At 40.7% G+C, this 17665-nt stretch overlaps 1 protein-coding gene and 1 long non-coding RNA gene across 8 annotated transcripts in view; one reads left to right on the forward strand and one right to left on the reverse strand.

Moving 5' to 3' along the window:
• NBEA (neurobeachin) overlaps positions 1 to 17665 on the forward strand; it is an 837833-nt gene that overhangs the window by 454929 nt on the left and 365239 nt on the right. For all 7 annotated transcript variants that reach the window (XM_027833036.3, XM_043531828.1, XM_043531837.1 and 4 more), the window contains one exon: positions 2992 to 3056. In XM_027833036.3, coding sequence (XP_027688837.2) covers positions 2992 to 3056 — 65 coding nt within the window. The remainder of the gene's footprint in view (positions 1 to 2991; positions 3057 to 17665) is intronic.
• LOC122463278 lies at positions 1606 to 8802 on the reverse strand. Its single transcript, XR_006286472.1, has 3 exons — positions 8721 to 8802; positions 7192 to 7198; positions 1606 to 1619 (listed from the first exon to the last, which is right to left on the reverse strand). It is a non-coding gene; the product is annotated as an uncharacterized LOC122463278 (long non-coding RNA).

Here is a 17665-nt window from a genome sequence, read left to right on the forward strand (position 1 = left end):
ATCTCAATGACATCCTGATCTGGGCATCCTCTGTGCTCCTACCAGACCAGTCATAAAAGAGAAAACTATAGTACCTTCTATCCCCTCACTTCCTAATCTGTCAAGATATTTCTCACTGACTGCCCTATCAGGACATTTGTATTTGTGAATGGTCTTAGATACCAGAGTGGCAAAGGCTTATACTGGATATATCCTGCAAAGACCTTATAGGTAGGAAACAGCCATGTGGTACATCCTGAAGAGTGGAGAGAGCTAGCTGGTTCCAGGAGGACAGAATGCATGGAGTCGTGTCTATTAGCTCTCACCCTCCACCTCTCAAGTGTAGTCTGCTACACCTCAGAAAATCCTGACTTACAAAGGTTAATATAAATTTTTCAGACGTGTAAACCAGATAAAATCTTGAAATTGTGGAGATGCACTAATCGTTCCATAGTGGATATTGGGGTTAATAATCTATCGTTTAAATTTGTCAATTTTTGCAGAGTATAATTGCAGACTCCATGACAAATGGCTCTCTGTGCTTCAAAGGGAGACAGAAAAAGGTGAACATAAGTTTCTCTGCAGGTCAAGGAGATAAAAGGCAGCTGAAGCCTTAGTCTCCCCAGACTGTACCCACCATGATGGCATCTTTGTGCCATCTATAAAAAGCCTCACTTGGAAAATGAGATTCATACAGATTTTGCTTCAAAAGTTCCTAACACTCTTTCATTGCCGTGATTTACCTAATATCCCAAGAGGTCCCCATCTTTCCTGGTTGCCTTCCAGGAGCATGTTGCCAGTCATTCTGGAACTCATTTATTATGGGAGTAGGCAAGTACAAGGAGGCGTCTTTGGTAAGAGTCCTAAAATTGGCTTAAAATTTACGTGGAGGACTAGCCCACATGTAACCTCATGTCTTTTCTTCTCGCTCATTAGCAGTTAGCTGCGGAACCTGGAAAATAATTTCTCAGGTCCATATTTTCTATCTTATGTCTACCCTAACAGTAGGAATGAGTGTGTGGGGAGGGGATGAAGGAGGATAAAGGTAATGGTAATAAAGGTAATGGGAGGGACTTGAAGTGCTTAGATCCTAATCCTCACTCTGATCAGTATTGGCAAGTTTGTTTAGGCTTCATTCCCTCTCCAGATCCATTCTTTCTGCCTTAAGGAAACACTTTCTGTAATCAAAATGAAATTTCCTATGACCCTTTACTTTGCAGATGGTTTAGGTCATGATTTTAGAGATGTGATGTGACCACCCCATTAGTAAGAAATCTTGCAATATGAAATTCAAATCAAGGATAATCCTAGGGTTAAACTACATGGATTTCATGAATCCTGGACAGTTTTTATAAAACCCAGAGAACCTGCCCCCAAGAAAAGGAAGGTCACAACTATAGAGTTGACCTCATAGACTTATTTTTCCAGGCATATTCAAGGAACAGAAACAAAAGGACCAAAATAATTGAATTGTTTCTCTGAAAAGAAGTTATGATTAAGGTACTGTAATTGAGGAATTAACTAGGTTATTAAAATCTTAGAATTGAATATTCAATTAAGGTTCAATGTTGCCATAAAAATGAAGGAAGAAATAAAATATTCAGACTAATTAAGTTACTGGGGAGACAGACAAGAGAGGACTACAATAAAGATAATATTAATTGAGATTTCAGCTCTCTCTTACAGTGGAATGAGAATTGCAGGATGATTTTTAGAACTCCTAAAGTCTACTTATTCACTTAGCAGAGTTTGTTGAGAAAAATATAGACATTGGAGGACTTTAAGGGTCGCTAATCTTTATAATCAGAAAAATTTTAGTTGTTGAATCTTGTTATTGAAAATGTTACCTTTTACTTTTACTACTATCACAAAATTTAACACATTGTCCCTGAGCATTTCACATTTAATATCAAAAAGCAAGATATAGTCAAAGGTTAACTTGAAAGGCCATATCAAGTAAACTGATATTAACTGTAGCGATGGTTCTCCAGTTCTTCTTTGCACCTTGTGCAGTCATATCCACCTGTGCAAAGTGCGTGTAAAATGCTCCCAAATCAGAATGGTAGCATTTTACATCCACTTTGCACAGGTATGATTCACTACACAGGGGGCAGTGTGACATGTCAGGCCCTTATTTTTTAAAAAAGAGAATAAAAATGGAGGGTTTAAAAGAAACACTGTGGAAATACAGTCAAATAATAAAAAGTAAAAAATGCAAGGACAATAGAGAAATAAATACAGTCCCTGTACAATTCAAAAATTAAGGTTTCAGCTAAATGGAAGCAATAACAACACACTATTTTTAAGTACAATTCTCTGTTACTGACGCCTCTTAGCCTAATGCAGCCAGCCTAACTCTACTCACATACTGCACTTCTATAAGCAAATGAACAGAAGTACTGTGAACTTCCTGCCAGGAAGTCTTGTACTGCTTCTTCCCCCTTGAGAGAAGAGATTGGATCAAGCAGTCAGGGATGCAAGGCAAAGTGGGAGGATAGACCAGTTATAATAATGGTTTCCTGTCAGATGAGAGCAGGAGGGCCAGTTAGGTCTGGCTTCTTTAAAGCATCCCAACTGTTCCCACCTCTTTGCTTCCCTCCAAATACGTGGAAAATGGCTACTCCTGAATATTTAGAGCATACTGGGACTGGACAGTGACTACATTCAATTTCTAAAGTGGCACTGGCGGGTTGAAACTGAGGAGAATATTTGAAATATTTTTTCATGTTAATAGAATTTGATTTGTTAATGGTAATCAAAGTCATCTTTAATAGTTATTTTCCATACTTTTCAGTTAATTGTTATATTGGCTTCTCATCTACCACTGATAGAATTTCAGTTATTATGTTACAGAAGTACGAAGGTGTATTTTAAAAGACAAAGCATATGGTGGGCAGACAATCCCATGCAAAATGTTGATCAGATAATCCTCAGACACTCATCAAGGTCAAATTCAGGCTTCCTGTTAAAATTCCTTGCTGCTTTTTAAACATGGTATTCTTTTCCCTTTAGGAATGGCAGAATTCTATTCAGAAGAATGCGGGACTGGCGTTTATTGAGCTCATCAATGAAGGAAGGTAATTAATTTTAAAGCTTTTGGACAAGTAGTCATTTTGCATTTCATTCCATTGGGTGATACTACTTTCTCACCATCTGCTCCAGAAAGACTCGAGAAAAGGCCATTTTAATTAAAAGAAATTTACTGCACAAATACAGTGCAAAGCAAATATTTAATTTAGTAAGGTATAAAATATTAAACTCTTAATAATTGACTGAAAACACCCTGTGTGCTGTGTAAAGGTTTGAGGTTTATTTGAGATTTGAGCCATTATCCTACTGAGTAGCAAGGTTGTTTTACACAGAGGATCTAGGGAGCCCAATCTGTAAACCCATCTGCCACTCCATCTGTTTTAGGAGCACAGTATTCATTGTACAGATGCACTTCCTTATACTCTCAGTTGATTAGAAATTATTTTATCTAGACTACTTGGTTCTATCTAAGGTACTACATAAAACAGATTGAACATCAAATTTATGTGAGCTACCTAGTTTTACAAGCAGTTAAGATACTTTATTAACACTAGAGTAATCTTAATGTTACTTTGGTCTGTGTCTGCTTTTATCTTTTGTCCTGTGCCATCATTTTTCAATACTCTCTGTCCAGCCAGCTGAGCAATAATGGTACACTCTCTGGCTTAGCTGGCAGAAGATATTCCAAGGCAGATGTAGTCATCACCTCCATTGCCTGTATAGCTTCTATTGACCCGGGAGTAGAAGCCTTTTAAACCTAGATGTCTTTGATGATGATATATGTGGTGCTGAACAAAAATCTTCATAATAATACACTTGTTGAAGATTTTTTTCCCGGTTTGTTTTATAGTTTCATTTTTACTGGTAGTATGACATTAACAATACAGAAACATCAAATCTTCCCTTGTTGAAATGTTATCTTTATTGAAGGAGCATAATTTTTTGTCTAATTGTATGATATATTCATATGCGGTTCAGTTGTACATTCTTGCCGTAGGATGACTAGTAAACACCGAAAAATAATGCAGCAAACAGCTCTATCTAGAAACTAAGTTTATACACCTGGGCTAGATTTTCAGTTGGTGTAAATGAGCACAGCTCTCTTGAAGGCAATGGAGTTACACTGATATACATCATCTGAGAATCTGGCCCATGTGACTAAATTCTTCTGGGCAGGAATCATGTCTTCGTATGTGTTTGTAGAGCACCTATCACAATGGGGAAATGATCCTGACTGAATCATTTATTGAAGACTATTGTTGTATAAATATTAAATGATAGTAAACTGTACAGTAAACTTGGTTTCTATAGTTTTGTCCAAATTTCTTGGCTTGTCTCCCATGATTTTTAAACTTAACCATTTTAGCTGGAAAACTCACCCAAATTTTTTTTTGTTTACAACATCTGATAGTAAAATCAGATCTGATTATTGCACACTCGATAAAATTACACTACTGAAAAAAAATGTATAAACCGCATTTTTTAAGTTCATATGTAATAACCGTGAAATATCAGTGGACTGTGTATATCCATCTAGCAGTAACCTTCAGAGCAAAAAGAGCAGTATTAAAGAACTTGCTCTTTCGGTCCAATCAAATGAATGTCTAACCAAACTATCCATAGGTACATCATCTTCAACATATTTTTGTCAAAGGTATGTTTCAGAATATGTGTGTGTGTATTACTAGGACACTTGTTCTCCTCCACAGTTAGCAGATCAGTTTTTAATTTACCCTTCTGGGGATAAAGATAACAATCCTTTAAGTGGAAATTGTTATAAATATTTATTCTACTTAATAGCTAAACTTGTGAATGTGATTCATCAATCATAGCTAGAGAATGCAATTGTGCAGTTGTCAACAATTAACAGGACATAAACAGTTGATGAATGTGCAGCTGAATTAAAGTGCTCCCTAGGACAGCCTGAAATTATAAACTGGATCATTTAAAGGAATCTAACAAAGGATCTTTATAATTAAAACAAAGCACGGTTAATGGGATGTAAAATTGCATATAATCACTATGCAATAACGACTGGATTTTAAATTATTAAAGTACAAAATGAAGACTAAGAATAGTTTAAAAGTCTGAATTAGATTGTGAATGATCTATTTAATAAATCAACAGTTTCACCAAAATAAACCCTGCCTAGCTCATCTTTTTTTAACAAAATTAAAAATACAAGGGGAGTAGTTCATAATTTTAAACCATTCAGTCTTACACTAACTTCAGGTTTTAAAATATGGATGTTATTAAAAGATTTCCTAATTTTGATTTCCTGTTTGTTGTTTTTGCATCAAAACATTTGTGTATCATTGTAATCTTTAATGACTTCACTGGAAATATAATGAAACAAGACTTTTCATTATAATAATTAGTTTTGACTCCTAAAGTAAAAACATATTGTCCACATTCCTGTTGCTTGGGTTTTGATAAATAGCATCCTGTTTTTAAATAATGTGTATTAGTATATTTGTATTTTAGCTTACTCAAGGTAGTGTTGTGCTATAGATGTCTGAACTGCTTTTATTTGTGTAGTTATGATTTACATGACATTCTGGCACTATTTTCCAGTTATAGGAACATGGGATTACTACCCAGGTACTCCTGAGTTTATTTCTGATTCTGTTCCTGACTCTCTCTCTAATCTTAGACAAGTTATGTTACCTCTGTCTCAGTTTTCCCATCTCTAAAATTGAGATAATACTTACCTGCCTCAAAGGGCTGTTATGAGGATTAGTTAATGTTTGAAAGTTAAAATTAAAAAGTTGCATAATTGTTAAGGTTTATTCATAGGCACTATTTTAGTAGTTTTCAGTATAAAAAGAGCTTCTGGTTATAACATAAATGTAATATTTGCAAGAAGACTATCTTCTAGGAAAATTCCATTAAATATCAATTTGTAAAAGAACATTGCCGCTGCAAAATTTTTCAGTCCTTAGAATCATAGAAATGTAGGGCTGTAAGGACCTTGAAATATCATCAAGGTGTTGAGGCAAGGCTAAGTACACCTAAACCATCCCTGACATAGAATCATAGAATATCAGGGTTGGAAGGGACCTCATCTAGTCCAACCCCTGCTCAAAGCAGGACCATTCCCCAATTTTTGCCCCAGACCCCAAATGGCCCCCTCAAGTAGTGAACTTACAACCCTGGGTTTAGCAGGCCAATGCTCAAACCACTGAGCTATCCCTCCTCACTATACATGTGTTTGTCCAACCTGTTGTTAAAACCTCCAGTGATGGGGATTCCACAGCCTTCCTTGGAAGCCTGCGCCAGATCTAAACTACTCCTGTAGTTAGAAAGTTTTCCCTAATATCTAATCTAAATCTCCTTGCTGCAGATTAAGCCAACTATGCCTTGGTCTATCTTCAGTGGACAAGGAGAATAACTGATCATCTTCTTTATAACAGTCCTTAACACACTGGAAGACTATCAGGTCCCCACCAGTCTCCTTTTCTCAGGACGAAACATGCACAGTTTTTTTTAAACCTTTCCTCATAGGTCAGGTTTTCGAAATCTTTTATCATTTGTGTTGCTCTCCTTTGGAATCTCTCCAATTTGTCCATGTGTCCTAAAGTGTGGCACCCAGAATTGGGCACAGTATTCCAGCCATCAGTCCTCACCATTGCTGAGTAGAGCAGGACAATCACCTTCCATGTCTTATATACAACACTCTTGTTAATGCACCTCTGAATGTTGTTAGCCTTTTTTGCAACTGCATCACATTGTTGACTCATGTTCAATTTGTGATCCACTGCAACCCCCAGATCCTTTTCAGCAGTACTACCATCTCCTAGTCAGTTATTCCCCATTTTGTAGTTATGCATTTGATTGTAAATTATCAGCTTTATGCATGCCTCTTTAATTCATTTCACATTGGGAATATGCAGCGTTGATGGTAGTAGTCTCACAAATCAAGAACCCCATTAACAGCTGTTATAGCATTCCCTGAAAATTAGGATTTCAAATTTCCATTTATTTGCTGAAATATAAATGTAAAATTATTTGGAAATACATTGGCTCAGAGCCAAACTAATGACAGCCAATAATGAAAGTGATGAAACTTTTTAACAATGATACACAGTACATACCAGTGAAAAATATTTAGCATAAAAAATAGTAAGCAGTCTTTGAGGACCTTAAGAAAACCGCAGTTCAATCAAAAGCATTTATATGTACTATTCTTCTTTTGAGTATGTATCAATGTGGAACTCACTAGAGGTACACCTGCACCTTGTGAATGTGAAAGAGGAGTTTGGGTTTTTTTAGTAGCAGTCTCCATCCAGGCTGTTCATCACCTTGTGCCACCTTTTGCTACCATATGAACTCAGAAAGGATGGGATATTCGCAACCCTCCCTCACTCCCTCCTTACTGCCCCTGGCAGCAAGATGAAAACTGGGGAGTATAAAACCTGCTAATTTTTAGCTCAGGCTAAATGTCTTCAAAACCTTCCAAACTCTTTATTGACTGCTGTGAACTAACCTGACATGTCTGGACCTAACGCAACTGGTCAGACGTACACCTCCTCATACAGAGTCCCCTGTAGTGGGCTCCTTAACATGGTGGACCAAAACCTGCAGGCTTCAAGCCATGTCCATCCTGTGATGAACTTATTCCCTTGAAGGCTAGAGACAGTAAGTGTCTCTTCTGCCTGGGAGAATTGCATATTCCAAGCAGATGTTCAGTGTGCTTATCCTTCTCTGCTAGAATGCACAAGTCATGAAGCTGAACTCTGCCTTCTAGATCAGTCCATGAAGGTCTCATCAGATCCAAAGAAATGAACTCCAGAATACTACTGGTGTAGAGCCCCCCAATTTATAGCCATGGATATAAAGCAGATATCCAAGAAGGTGCAGGGCTCTATTGGGAGCCACAGCAGGGACAAAAGACAAACTGATCCTTCAGTCAGGTGTCAGTGAAATCAAAAGGACCATCAGCTGATTCAGTGGCCATTCTTTGGCAGGAAAGATGGTGTGGATGAAAATCTACATTTTGACAAAGGAACAGCTTGAGATTCCTGTCCAAACAGAATTTCTATCTGCTGAACCTCAGCTGGAGATGATTCTTGTGCAAGAGAAAGGACTATAAGGGGAAAAGGCAGATGCCCCAAAACATCTCTCTTCTTATCTCTCTACCCATGTCGCCAACAACACCTGCAGAAACAAAAAAAAAGCAGCATTGGAATGCGGGAGAGATCCTGTTTGAATGGGGGTTTAGTCAGTAAAATCTGGTGGAACATGTGGTGAGAGAGACCTTTGCTTTTGAATTTATTTAGCGTATTAAGTTAAGTATTAGTTGTGTTTTACTTTTATTTCCCAATAAATGTAACCAATTCTGACTTTTATGCCTCATTACTTGTAATTACTTAAAATCTCTATTTCTATAGTTAATAAACTAGTTTTATTGTTTTATCTAAACCTGTGCGTTTGGATTGAAGTGTTTGGAAAACTCCGTTTGGGATAACAAGATGTGTGCATATCATTTTCTATTAATAAATGACTGACTTTAGATGAGTTTGTATTGTCCAGGAGGGTGCTGGGCAGTACAAAGATGCACATTTCTGGGGTAAAGTCTGGGACCAGAAAGTTTGCTGGTGTTACTCTGCAGTGTAATCCATGAGTGGCTGGCCATAGCAACCATGCAGTGTAACTGGGAGTAATTTACATGCTGAAGGCTGTGTGAGCGCAGACCAGGCGTGGTTGCTTACACAGCGAAGCAGTGTAAAAAGCACCCCAGATTGGAGAACTGAGGGGACACAGCTGTTCAACAATTCAGATTGTACCCTGGGTGATGACACAACTCCTTGTTGGACAGAAGAGAGCGAGGCACTCTTCCACCAATGTCAAGCCAACAAAAGCCCTGTACTTGCAATGGTATTGCTTGAGTCTTTGAACTCAGCAAGAACAAGGTGGTATGAAATGGTGATGGTGCTTGACTTCACTGGGTCAAGTCACAAAGCCTAGAAGCTCCTCTGTCTTTTAGGCAGTGTGGCTCCAGCAGCCTACAAACTACCTCAACTAAGTGCACATGCCATCTCCACGCCGTTAATTGCCAACTCCCTTGTGCCGATGACTAAAACATCAGGCGGCAAGTCCACAAACAACTTTACTGTGCACTAAATCAGCACCTGGTGACTTCACCCCTTTCTGCCCCCTACAAAGTAGATGAAGTGGACCAAGGGTGTTTCCAACACTAAATCAGAAAATAGGGCGGAATGAACAGACTGTATCCAGAATTCTTGAAGAACTTGGTCCAAAAGCAAGAAAGCGGCTGGTAGGCTTCTTCAGCAACATCCACTCTTCTAGTATTATACCAAAAGTGTGGAAGGTAACCAAGTTTATAGCCATTTTAAGCCAGAAAAGAGGCCACTGACCTAAAAAGCTACCAGCCCATCTCCCTCCTTACCAGTTGCTTTAACTGTTGGAGTAGTTCCTACTTTTAAAGTTACAGCTGACACTGGAGCAACTGGTCCCCAAAGAGCAGGCTGGATTTAGAACTGGTCACAACTGCTGTGACCTTAACCAGCTACCTAGAGTCTGATTATCAGTGAATATTACAAACATCAGCATTCATAGACCTTTTTTTTCTGAATAAAATACTGTATGGTGCAAAGGTCTCATGCTGAAGTTATCATTAGCTTTCCCATGTGAATCAACCATCAGACTCATCACCTAGATGCTGAATAACAGAAGATTTACCATACACTTTAGCACATCTGCCAGTAAATCACAGAGATTGAACAACAGCCTCCCATAGGGATATGTTTTAGCACCTGCATTGTTCAATCTCTATACCAATGACATTCCAGTCCCATCGTCTTGTAAATTCATCTCTGCAAATGACATTGAACTAACAACACAAGTGTTCTCTCTGAAGGCCACAGAAAAAGTCATGAATGACGACTTCCAGACACTTAAGATGTACTTCAAAGCTTGGCGACTGAAACCCAATGCTTCAAAAACACTTGTTCTCTGCCTTCCACTTGAGTAACCATGAGGCCAAAGTGCCTCTGAAAGTGGACTTTTCTCGTCTGCCTCTTTCGTCTGGCCACAATCCACAGTACGTTGGCGTTACCTGTAATCAGACACTGAGCTCTAGCCAACACCTTGACAACACCTAAAGAAGATAAAGACATGGCTTAACATCATCCAGAAACTTTCTGGCACATGCTGGGGACATGATGTGCACACACTTCAAACGTCAGTACAAGCTAGGCTCTTGCCAACAGTGGAATATTGTCCACCAGTCTCTTGCTCTCATGCTAATATTGTTGACACTGAATTAATGCCATACTTAGGAATGTTTAACGGCTTTCTCAAATCAATGCCAATACTGTGGCTTCTAGTTTTGGCGGGCATTGCACCTGCCAACATCAAGTGAGACAATGCTCTGGTCCGGGAGTACAAGAAGATTCTGGTTGCTCCGTGGTCCACGAGTACAAGAAGATTCTGGTTGCTCCGGACCTGCTGATACAAGTTTTCAATTCACTGCCACCCTCGCAACTCAAATCCAGGACGCATTTCTGGATACACACGCCAACATTACAGGCCAATAGAAAGGACGCCACACTTACTGACTTGAATCAGGAGGCCACTTGTGATGTCCCAAACAAAGACTTGATTGAAGATCCAATGAAAGGAGTACAGAGAAGCCAGAATCCCAGGAAGCATTGGACTGTACTTAATTGCATTCAGACAATGCAGAGAAGGTGTGGAATTTCCTCCACAAATGGAAAATCAAAGAATTGCCAAAATGTGACTGTGATGAGGTACAAACCATGCAACACATCATGGACAACTGCCCCATTCACGCTAGCAGTGGTGGCACCAGGGGGATCCATCTGGTTAATCCAGAATTATTAGAATGGCTTTTGAATCTCACTTATAATCTCAGCCCATTGCTTTTCAAATGCAATACAAAAAGAAGATGATTGCTGTATGAAGTGGTATCTCCAGCATCAGTCCAGGCACTGGATGTATTTAAAGTGTTCCAGGAGCTCTTTGTGAGGATTGCTGAGACCCCAGACATAAAGACTTTTTGGTCATATCAGAGAAATCCCATATGCAGTGTGACATACTGTCAGCTTCTGGTCAATCAGGATTACGCTCCCTGTTGATGAGGGACTGCTAGATCCAGCTAAAATCTCTGTGGCAGATATGATCCACTATAGTACCAACAGCAAAATGAGTCAAGAAATGGTACTAGGTTCCCCCTTTAGGATTTGAGTACTTCTGCACTCATGCCAATCCATGCCCTTTGGTTGTGTCAGCTGTACAAGAGAAGTTAAGGTTGAGCAAAGGTACACCGAAAGACACAGTCCCCAAATGAGTGACCTATTTGGGAGGAAGGCACACTCCTCAGTTTCACTGCATGTGGCAAACTGCCAGGCCCTGCTGGCCAAGAATGACTTTCTTACATGGGACAGGTTGACACCCTTCTTCGCAGAGCTCTCATGCAGTAGAGGGGACAGCGTAAGAGCATAATTAAGGAAGGCCAAGTGGTGTCCAAGATAACCTTGTAGGTAGTAATGCATGCCTCAGACACCAGAGAAACAGAGTTATCAACTATAAACCTTGTCTTGATCTCGAAGCCTCTCTTTAGGTAATCATTTAGTTACACCCCCCCAGCTCCGAAGATAAGGCCAAAGATCTTGAAGTAGACATGATATTCTGAGGAATGGGGACCTAGTGTAATGGTCAGAGGACAGGTTTAATATACTCACAGTAGCCTGTGTTTTTGAGGAGCTGAGTTATTGAATTCTGCACTAGTTGTATTTTCCTCAGGATTGATGATTTCATGTCTAAACACATAGCAATACCCTAGTCCTAGTCAGGAGATGACAGTAATTTATTAATAAGGCAGGTCACAAGTTGTGAGGATGCGGTACGGTGTCTTACTCATACATAGATGTTAGCGGTATCACTGAATTACACTTTGTATGTGAGAGCTCAGTATCAGTGAAGAATTTTGAAGCACTTCTAAACTGTGGACTGACCTGACTAATTGTGTGTTGGCATTTCAAAGGAGAGGAGACTGCATGATAACTCAAAATTCCTTAAAATGTTTTTCTTTGTCAACTAGCATAATCACTGTCTTGGTTGGGTTTAGCTTCAGTCTGCTATTCTTCATCCATGAGTTGAGGTTGCCCAAGCACTGGGCTAGCTTGATGATGTTAGTGTTGTATGTTGCAAAGGACAGAGCTGTGTATCAAGTTTGTTGTGGACTGACTGTTTAGCAGTGAGATTAGAGACACAAAGTGGGTGAGGTAATGTTTTTTATTGGGCCAACTTCTGTTGGTGAGAGACAGAAGCTTTCAAGCTTACACAGAGCTCTGTGTAGGCTCCAAAGCTTGTCTAAGTTGCATCTTGGCAGATCTCATCAATGAGCATCTGATGAAAGTACATCTGTTCCTCTGGACAAGTAAGCAGGCAGGTCTTCAGGAGTGGGGACAGGGAGCGGGATCTTAGCTAAACTATATCAAATGTGCATTCTGTAATACATTTTGACTGTTGCTATTTAGGAATAGGCTGCCTTTTTAACTTATCTGGAGCATCCAGAAAGATTGGGGGACTGTGACAGGGTCGGACCAGATGGCTATAGGAGAGTAATAGAAGGCAGATATATTAGCCCCAGGCTAAGTAGGTCCCTTTTCCCTGGGTAAGGTAACTGGAGACCATTAAGACAGGCTGATTAGAACACCTGCAGTCAATCAAGAAGCTGCTAGAATCAATTAAGGCAGGCTAATCAGGGCACCTGGGTTTTAAAAAGGAGCTCACTTCAGTTTGTGGTGTGCGTTTGAGGAGCTGGGAGCAAGAGGCACTAGGAGCTGAGAGTGAGAACGCGGACTGTTGGAGGACTGAGGTGTACAAGCATTACCAGACACCAGGAGGAAGTCCTATGGTGAGGATAAAGAAGGTGTTGGGAGGAGGCCATGGGGAAGTAGCCCAGGGAGTTGTAGCTGTCGCACAGCTGTTCCAGGAGGCACTCTAGACAGCTGCATTCCACAGGGCCCTGGGCTGGAACCCGGAGTAGAAGGCGGGCCCAGGTTCCCCCCAAATCCTCCCAACTCCTGGTCAGACACAGGAGGAGTCGATCTGGACTGTGAATTCAGAAAAATGGCCAAGCTGAGGGCTGCCGTGAAGCTCCAAGGCGAGCAAATCCGCCAATAAGCGCAAGACCCACCAAGGTAGAGCAGGAACTTTGTCGCAGGACATAAGCATGACTTTTTTCCAGCAATATAAAAAACTAAGAGTCCTCTTTACTTCCAGTCTATGCAAGATATTTTGCTTGCAAGAACTGACTGCAACATAGCAAAACTAAAAAAGAAAACTGATGAATGTGAAAATTCATATCTGAAGACATCATTTGGGTAGGAGGATTAATGACTCCTGTCACAACCTGACCCAATATGGACACCATTCTATTGTGAGTAGTCCAACCACATGGTCCTACATGCTTCCAAGTCAACTCAGTTTGGGCAAAGTCTATTCACTGTTTCTAGCTCTGGGACTCTAAGACTCACTCCCTGGCTTATATCGCTTGCCTGAGTCCTTTCTTTGGCCATGGGATCCACAATCTAGTGGTTCTAGCCCCTGAAACAAGCACATCAGACTTCCTGAGCTCCCCAGTCACTTGCATACATTTTCCCAGAGTTCGGCCAAGGCTATGGACACTCTTGGCTTTTAGTTTAACCTCCTTGGGGTCAACATGGCAGGAAAGCAAGGAACACAGACTTAGCAAAGGAATTTCTTAACCACAATTACTTTACATTTAAAAGCACTTGAGTGTTACAGCTCTTTGTAAAACAACAGAGTCCTGAGACGCATCCTCCCCAAGTCGATCTCACCCCTTCTGTGAGTCAGAGTCTGCTGGCGTTTCAGGCTGCCCTCTTGTTCTTGCAAGACTTTCAGTTCTGATGGTTGGCCCCCTAACACCACCCCTTTTTATGCTTCATCCACCTCTCTGTAGAAAACCCATTGTTCCATGGGTACCTGTAGCTGAATCATTCAAAGCTGAATGATTACAGCCTCAGATTACTGTATTGATGGCTTCAACGTATTAGTTAAGCCCCTTTCCTAGGCAGAGCAGCTATCTGGAATGCAATTCAGTAAGTCACCTCCAGAAAGTTTAGACCTGTGTTCAGCACGTAATGCAAAGGGAGTTCACCATAAAAAGACTTAACTGTCTACAAATTTTAGACATCAGACTTGATTCTGATTAACAGAGAGGAATTAGTTGGAAGCAATTTGTGTGAAAGAGATCATGAAACAGTTACATTATCCTGAGGAAAGGAAGTAGTGAGAGCTGCAGGATAAAGACAGTGAACTTCAAAATAGAAAACTTTAGCCAAGTTAGAGAACTGGTAGAACTGGTAGAAAAGGTACCTTGAGAAGAAAATCTAAGAGAAAAGGGAGCAAATGAGAGCTGTCTGTTTCTCAAAGAGGCAATATTAAAGGCACAATAGCAAACTACCCTGATGCAGAGGAAAGATAGGAAGACTAATAAGAGGCCAATATGGCGCCGTCGGGAGCTCTTCAGTTACCTGAAAATCAAAGAAGGAATTCTACAAAAAGTAGAAACATGGACAGATTGCTAAGGATGAATACAAAAGAATACCACAAGCATGTAGGACAAAATCAGGCTAAGGCACAAAATGAATTTCACCTAACAAAGTACATAAAAGATAGTATGTTCTGTAAATACAATATGAGCAAAAGAAAAATAATGGGAAATGTAGGGGAGAGCTAATAACTGGTGACATCAAGAAGACTGAGGTGTTTAATGCCCATTTTGCTTCAGTCTTCACTAAAAAGGCTAATTGTGACAAAATACTTAATGTTAACATAAACCACAATGTGGAAATTACAGGTTAAAGCAGAGGTCCCCAATCTGTGGGGCGTGCCCCTTGGGGGGGGGTGGCTGGGTCCCGGGCCAGCCGCCACAGAGGGTAGGGAGGGAGCACCATCCTGCTCCGCTTCTGGCCCCAGCCCCTCAGTTGGGGTCCTGGATTCTGACCCTGTTCTGCGCCCACCCTAGCTGTTGCCCCAGTCTTGGCACTCTTTACCCCTGTCCACATCTCCCCCCCCCAGTAAGGGGTAAGGTGGGGTACAAGGTAAAAAGTTTGGGGACCACTGGGTTAAAGAATATTTAAATAAGTTAAATGTATTCAAGTTGGCAGAGCCCGATGAAATTTATCCTACGATATTTAAGGAACTAGCTGAAGCAATCTCAGAACAGTTAGCGATTATCTTTAAGAATTCTTGGAGCATGGGTGAACTCCCAGAAGACTGGAGAAGGGCAAATATAGTACCTATCTTTAAAAAGGGGCACAAAGAGGCTGTGGGGAATTATACGCCAGTCAGTCTATTTGGAGAGACACTGGAAGAAATTATTAAACAATCTGTTGTAAGCACCTAAAAAGAGTATAAGTAATAGCCAACATGGATTTGTCAAGAACAAATCATGTCACACCTAATTTCCTTCTTTGACAAGGTTACTGACCTAGTCCATGTGAGGAAGTTGAAGAAGTGATAATCTTGATTTTAGTAAAGCTTTTGACACAGACTCATAAGCAAACTAGGGAAATGTGGTTTAGATTAAATTACTATCAAGAGGGTGCATAACTGGTTGAAAGACCATACTAAGACAAGTTATCAATGGTTTGCTGTCAAACTGGGAAGGTGTATCTAATGGGGTTCCACAGGTGTGTGTCATGGGTCTAATAGAGTACAATATTTTCATTAATCACTTGCATAATGTAGTGGAAAATTTGCTTATAAAATTTGCATATGACACCAACCTGGGAGGGGTTGCTAGCACTTTGGAGGACAGGATTAGAAATCAAAACAACCTTGACAAATTGGAGAATGAGTCTGATTTCAACCAGATGAAATTTAATAAAGTGCAAAGTACTTCACATAGGAATACACATTCTCGAGCCTTGTCTTAATTAACACGATCCTCTCATGTCTAGTAGGGTAGGCTGTTGCTCACCAAAATCCTTGCAGTGCTTTACAGCCAGCCTGGCCGTGATTGTTCTTTCATGAGGCAAGTACGCTGTCCGTTTGCCTTTTAGTTGAAGTAGTCATTGTATTTCTTTGTACTCCAAGATATACTTCATAAACAGGACACCCCCTGCTGACTGTTTCTTCCTGTAGATTTCCTCTCTTCTATGTTCCACAATCACTTACTTGGCACATGGTTCAGTCTGGAAATAGACATGCTGGGTGAGGTATGTAATACACCAATGACCAGGCAGGAGATAGGTGTCTGTTACCCTCTGCCTGAAAGGAACAGGTCTGAGGTAGGTCACCACCTGGTGACCTGCCTTAACTCCAAGATCTTAAGAACATAATTTTCAGTACAGATGCATAACTCCTTAAATATCCGTCCATACATTTCACAATGATTATGATGACCAGTGGGCTACCAGCTCTCAGTAGAGACTTCACATGCCACCCTTCAGTGAACTATTATGCAGATATCAGACCCAGGTGATCCCTGTAAAACCTTATTTAACCCTGGCTCTCTTGGCACCAAAGGATCCCTGAACCACACTAGCTACATTGCTATCTTTCTGAGAGATGCCAAATAGTAATTGTAAGCAGGGAGGTATATGGGCAGACAGTGAGCCAGGGTGGGTGTCTCACCAATCGCTGACGCAGGGCTTGGATCAGGGCCTGGCTTGTTCTGTGATTTGTTCTGGTCCACACCCCTGCTGCTGCTTCCTGTGCAGCTGTTGGGGACCGGGGCGGGGGCGGCAGGGGCAGCACTGATAATGTAAGGATTAGGTGACCTACCCCAGCCTGCCCAACAGCACTCCCTGCAGGCTTGGGGGAGACACCACAGCCTGGCTACCAGCGAGCTATGAAAAGTTTGGGGTTGTGGAGGGCAGCTGCTCCCACTGCTCCATAGAAAATGATGCCCCTGAGAAGACTCCCCTATGTTGTCACCACTCTTGTTCAAGTCGTACATGAGGCTGCTGGTTTGGTTAATGAGGAGTTATGTGCTGCAATATAAGGAAACGAAGTACTGGTGGCACCTTAGAGACTAACCAATTTATTTGAGCATAAGCTTTCGTGAGCTACAGCTCACTTCAGTTTTTCCACTGAATGCATCCGATGAAGTGAGCTGTAGCTCACGAAAGCTTATGCTCAAATAAATTGGTTAGTCTCTAAGGTGCCACTAGTACTCCTTTTCTTTTTGTGAATACAGACTAACACGGCTGCTACTCTGAAACCTGAGAGCTGCAGTATATTTAATATGATGATGACACACAGCTCTTCATCTCCATCACATCTGACCCAACCAGAATAGCTGAATGAAATCCACTGTGTCAACATGAATTTGGGATTGAATAAGAGCTAGCGGACTGTGATTTAATTCAGACAAGATAGCGATAATGATGATGTTGCTGCCACCTCTTTGCTGCATGGAAGTGTATTTTGGGGCCTTTTAGGCCAGTTTCCTGTTTGAAGCAGAAATCAGTGACACCAAGTAAAGTATTTTCATAGTTTATTTATTAACTGTACAAAGTCCTGTTTCCTTGAATAGAAATGGCAACAAACTTTAAATGCAATTCTGTTTTTCAGAAATCTCTGGTAAAGTACCACTGACCTATCCCCTGAAGCAGTTGCCTTGAGCCTCTTTCCC

This window comes from Chelonia mydas, chromosome 1 (genome assembly GCF_015237465.2).
Source record: "Chelonia mydas isolate rCheMyd1 chromosome 1, rCheMyd1.pri.v2, whole genome shotgun sequence".
Taxonomy (NCBI): Eukaryota; Metazoa; Chordata; order Testudines; family Cheloniidae; genus Chelonia; species Chelonia mydas.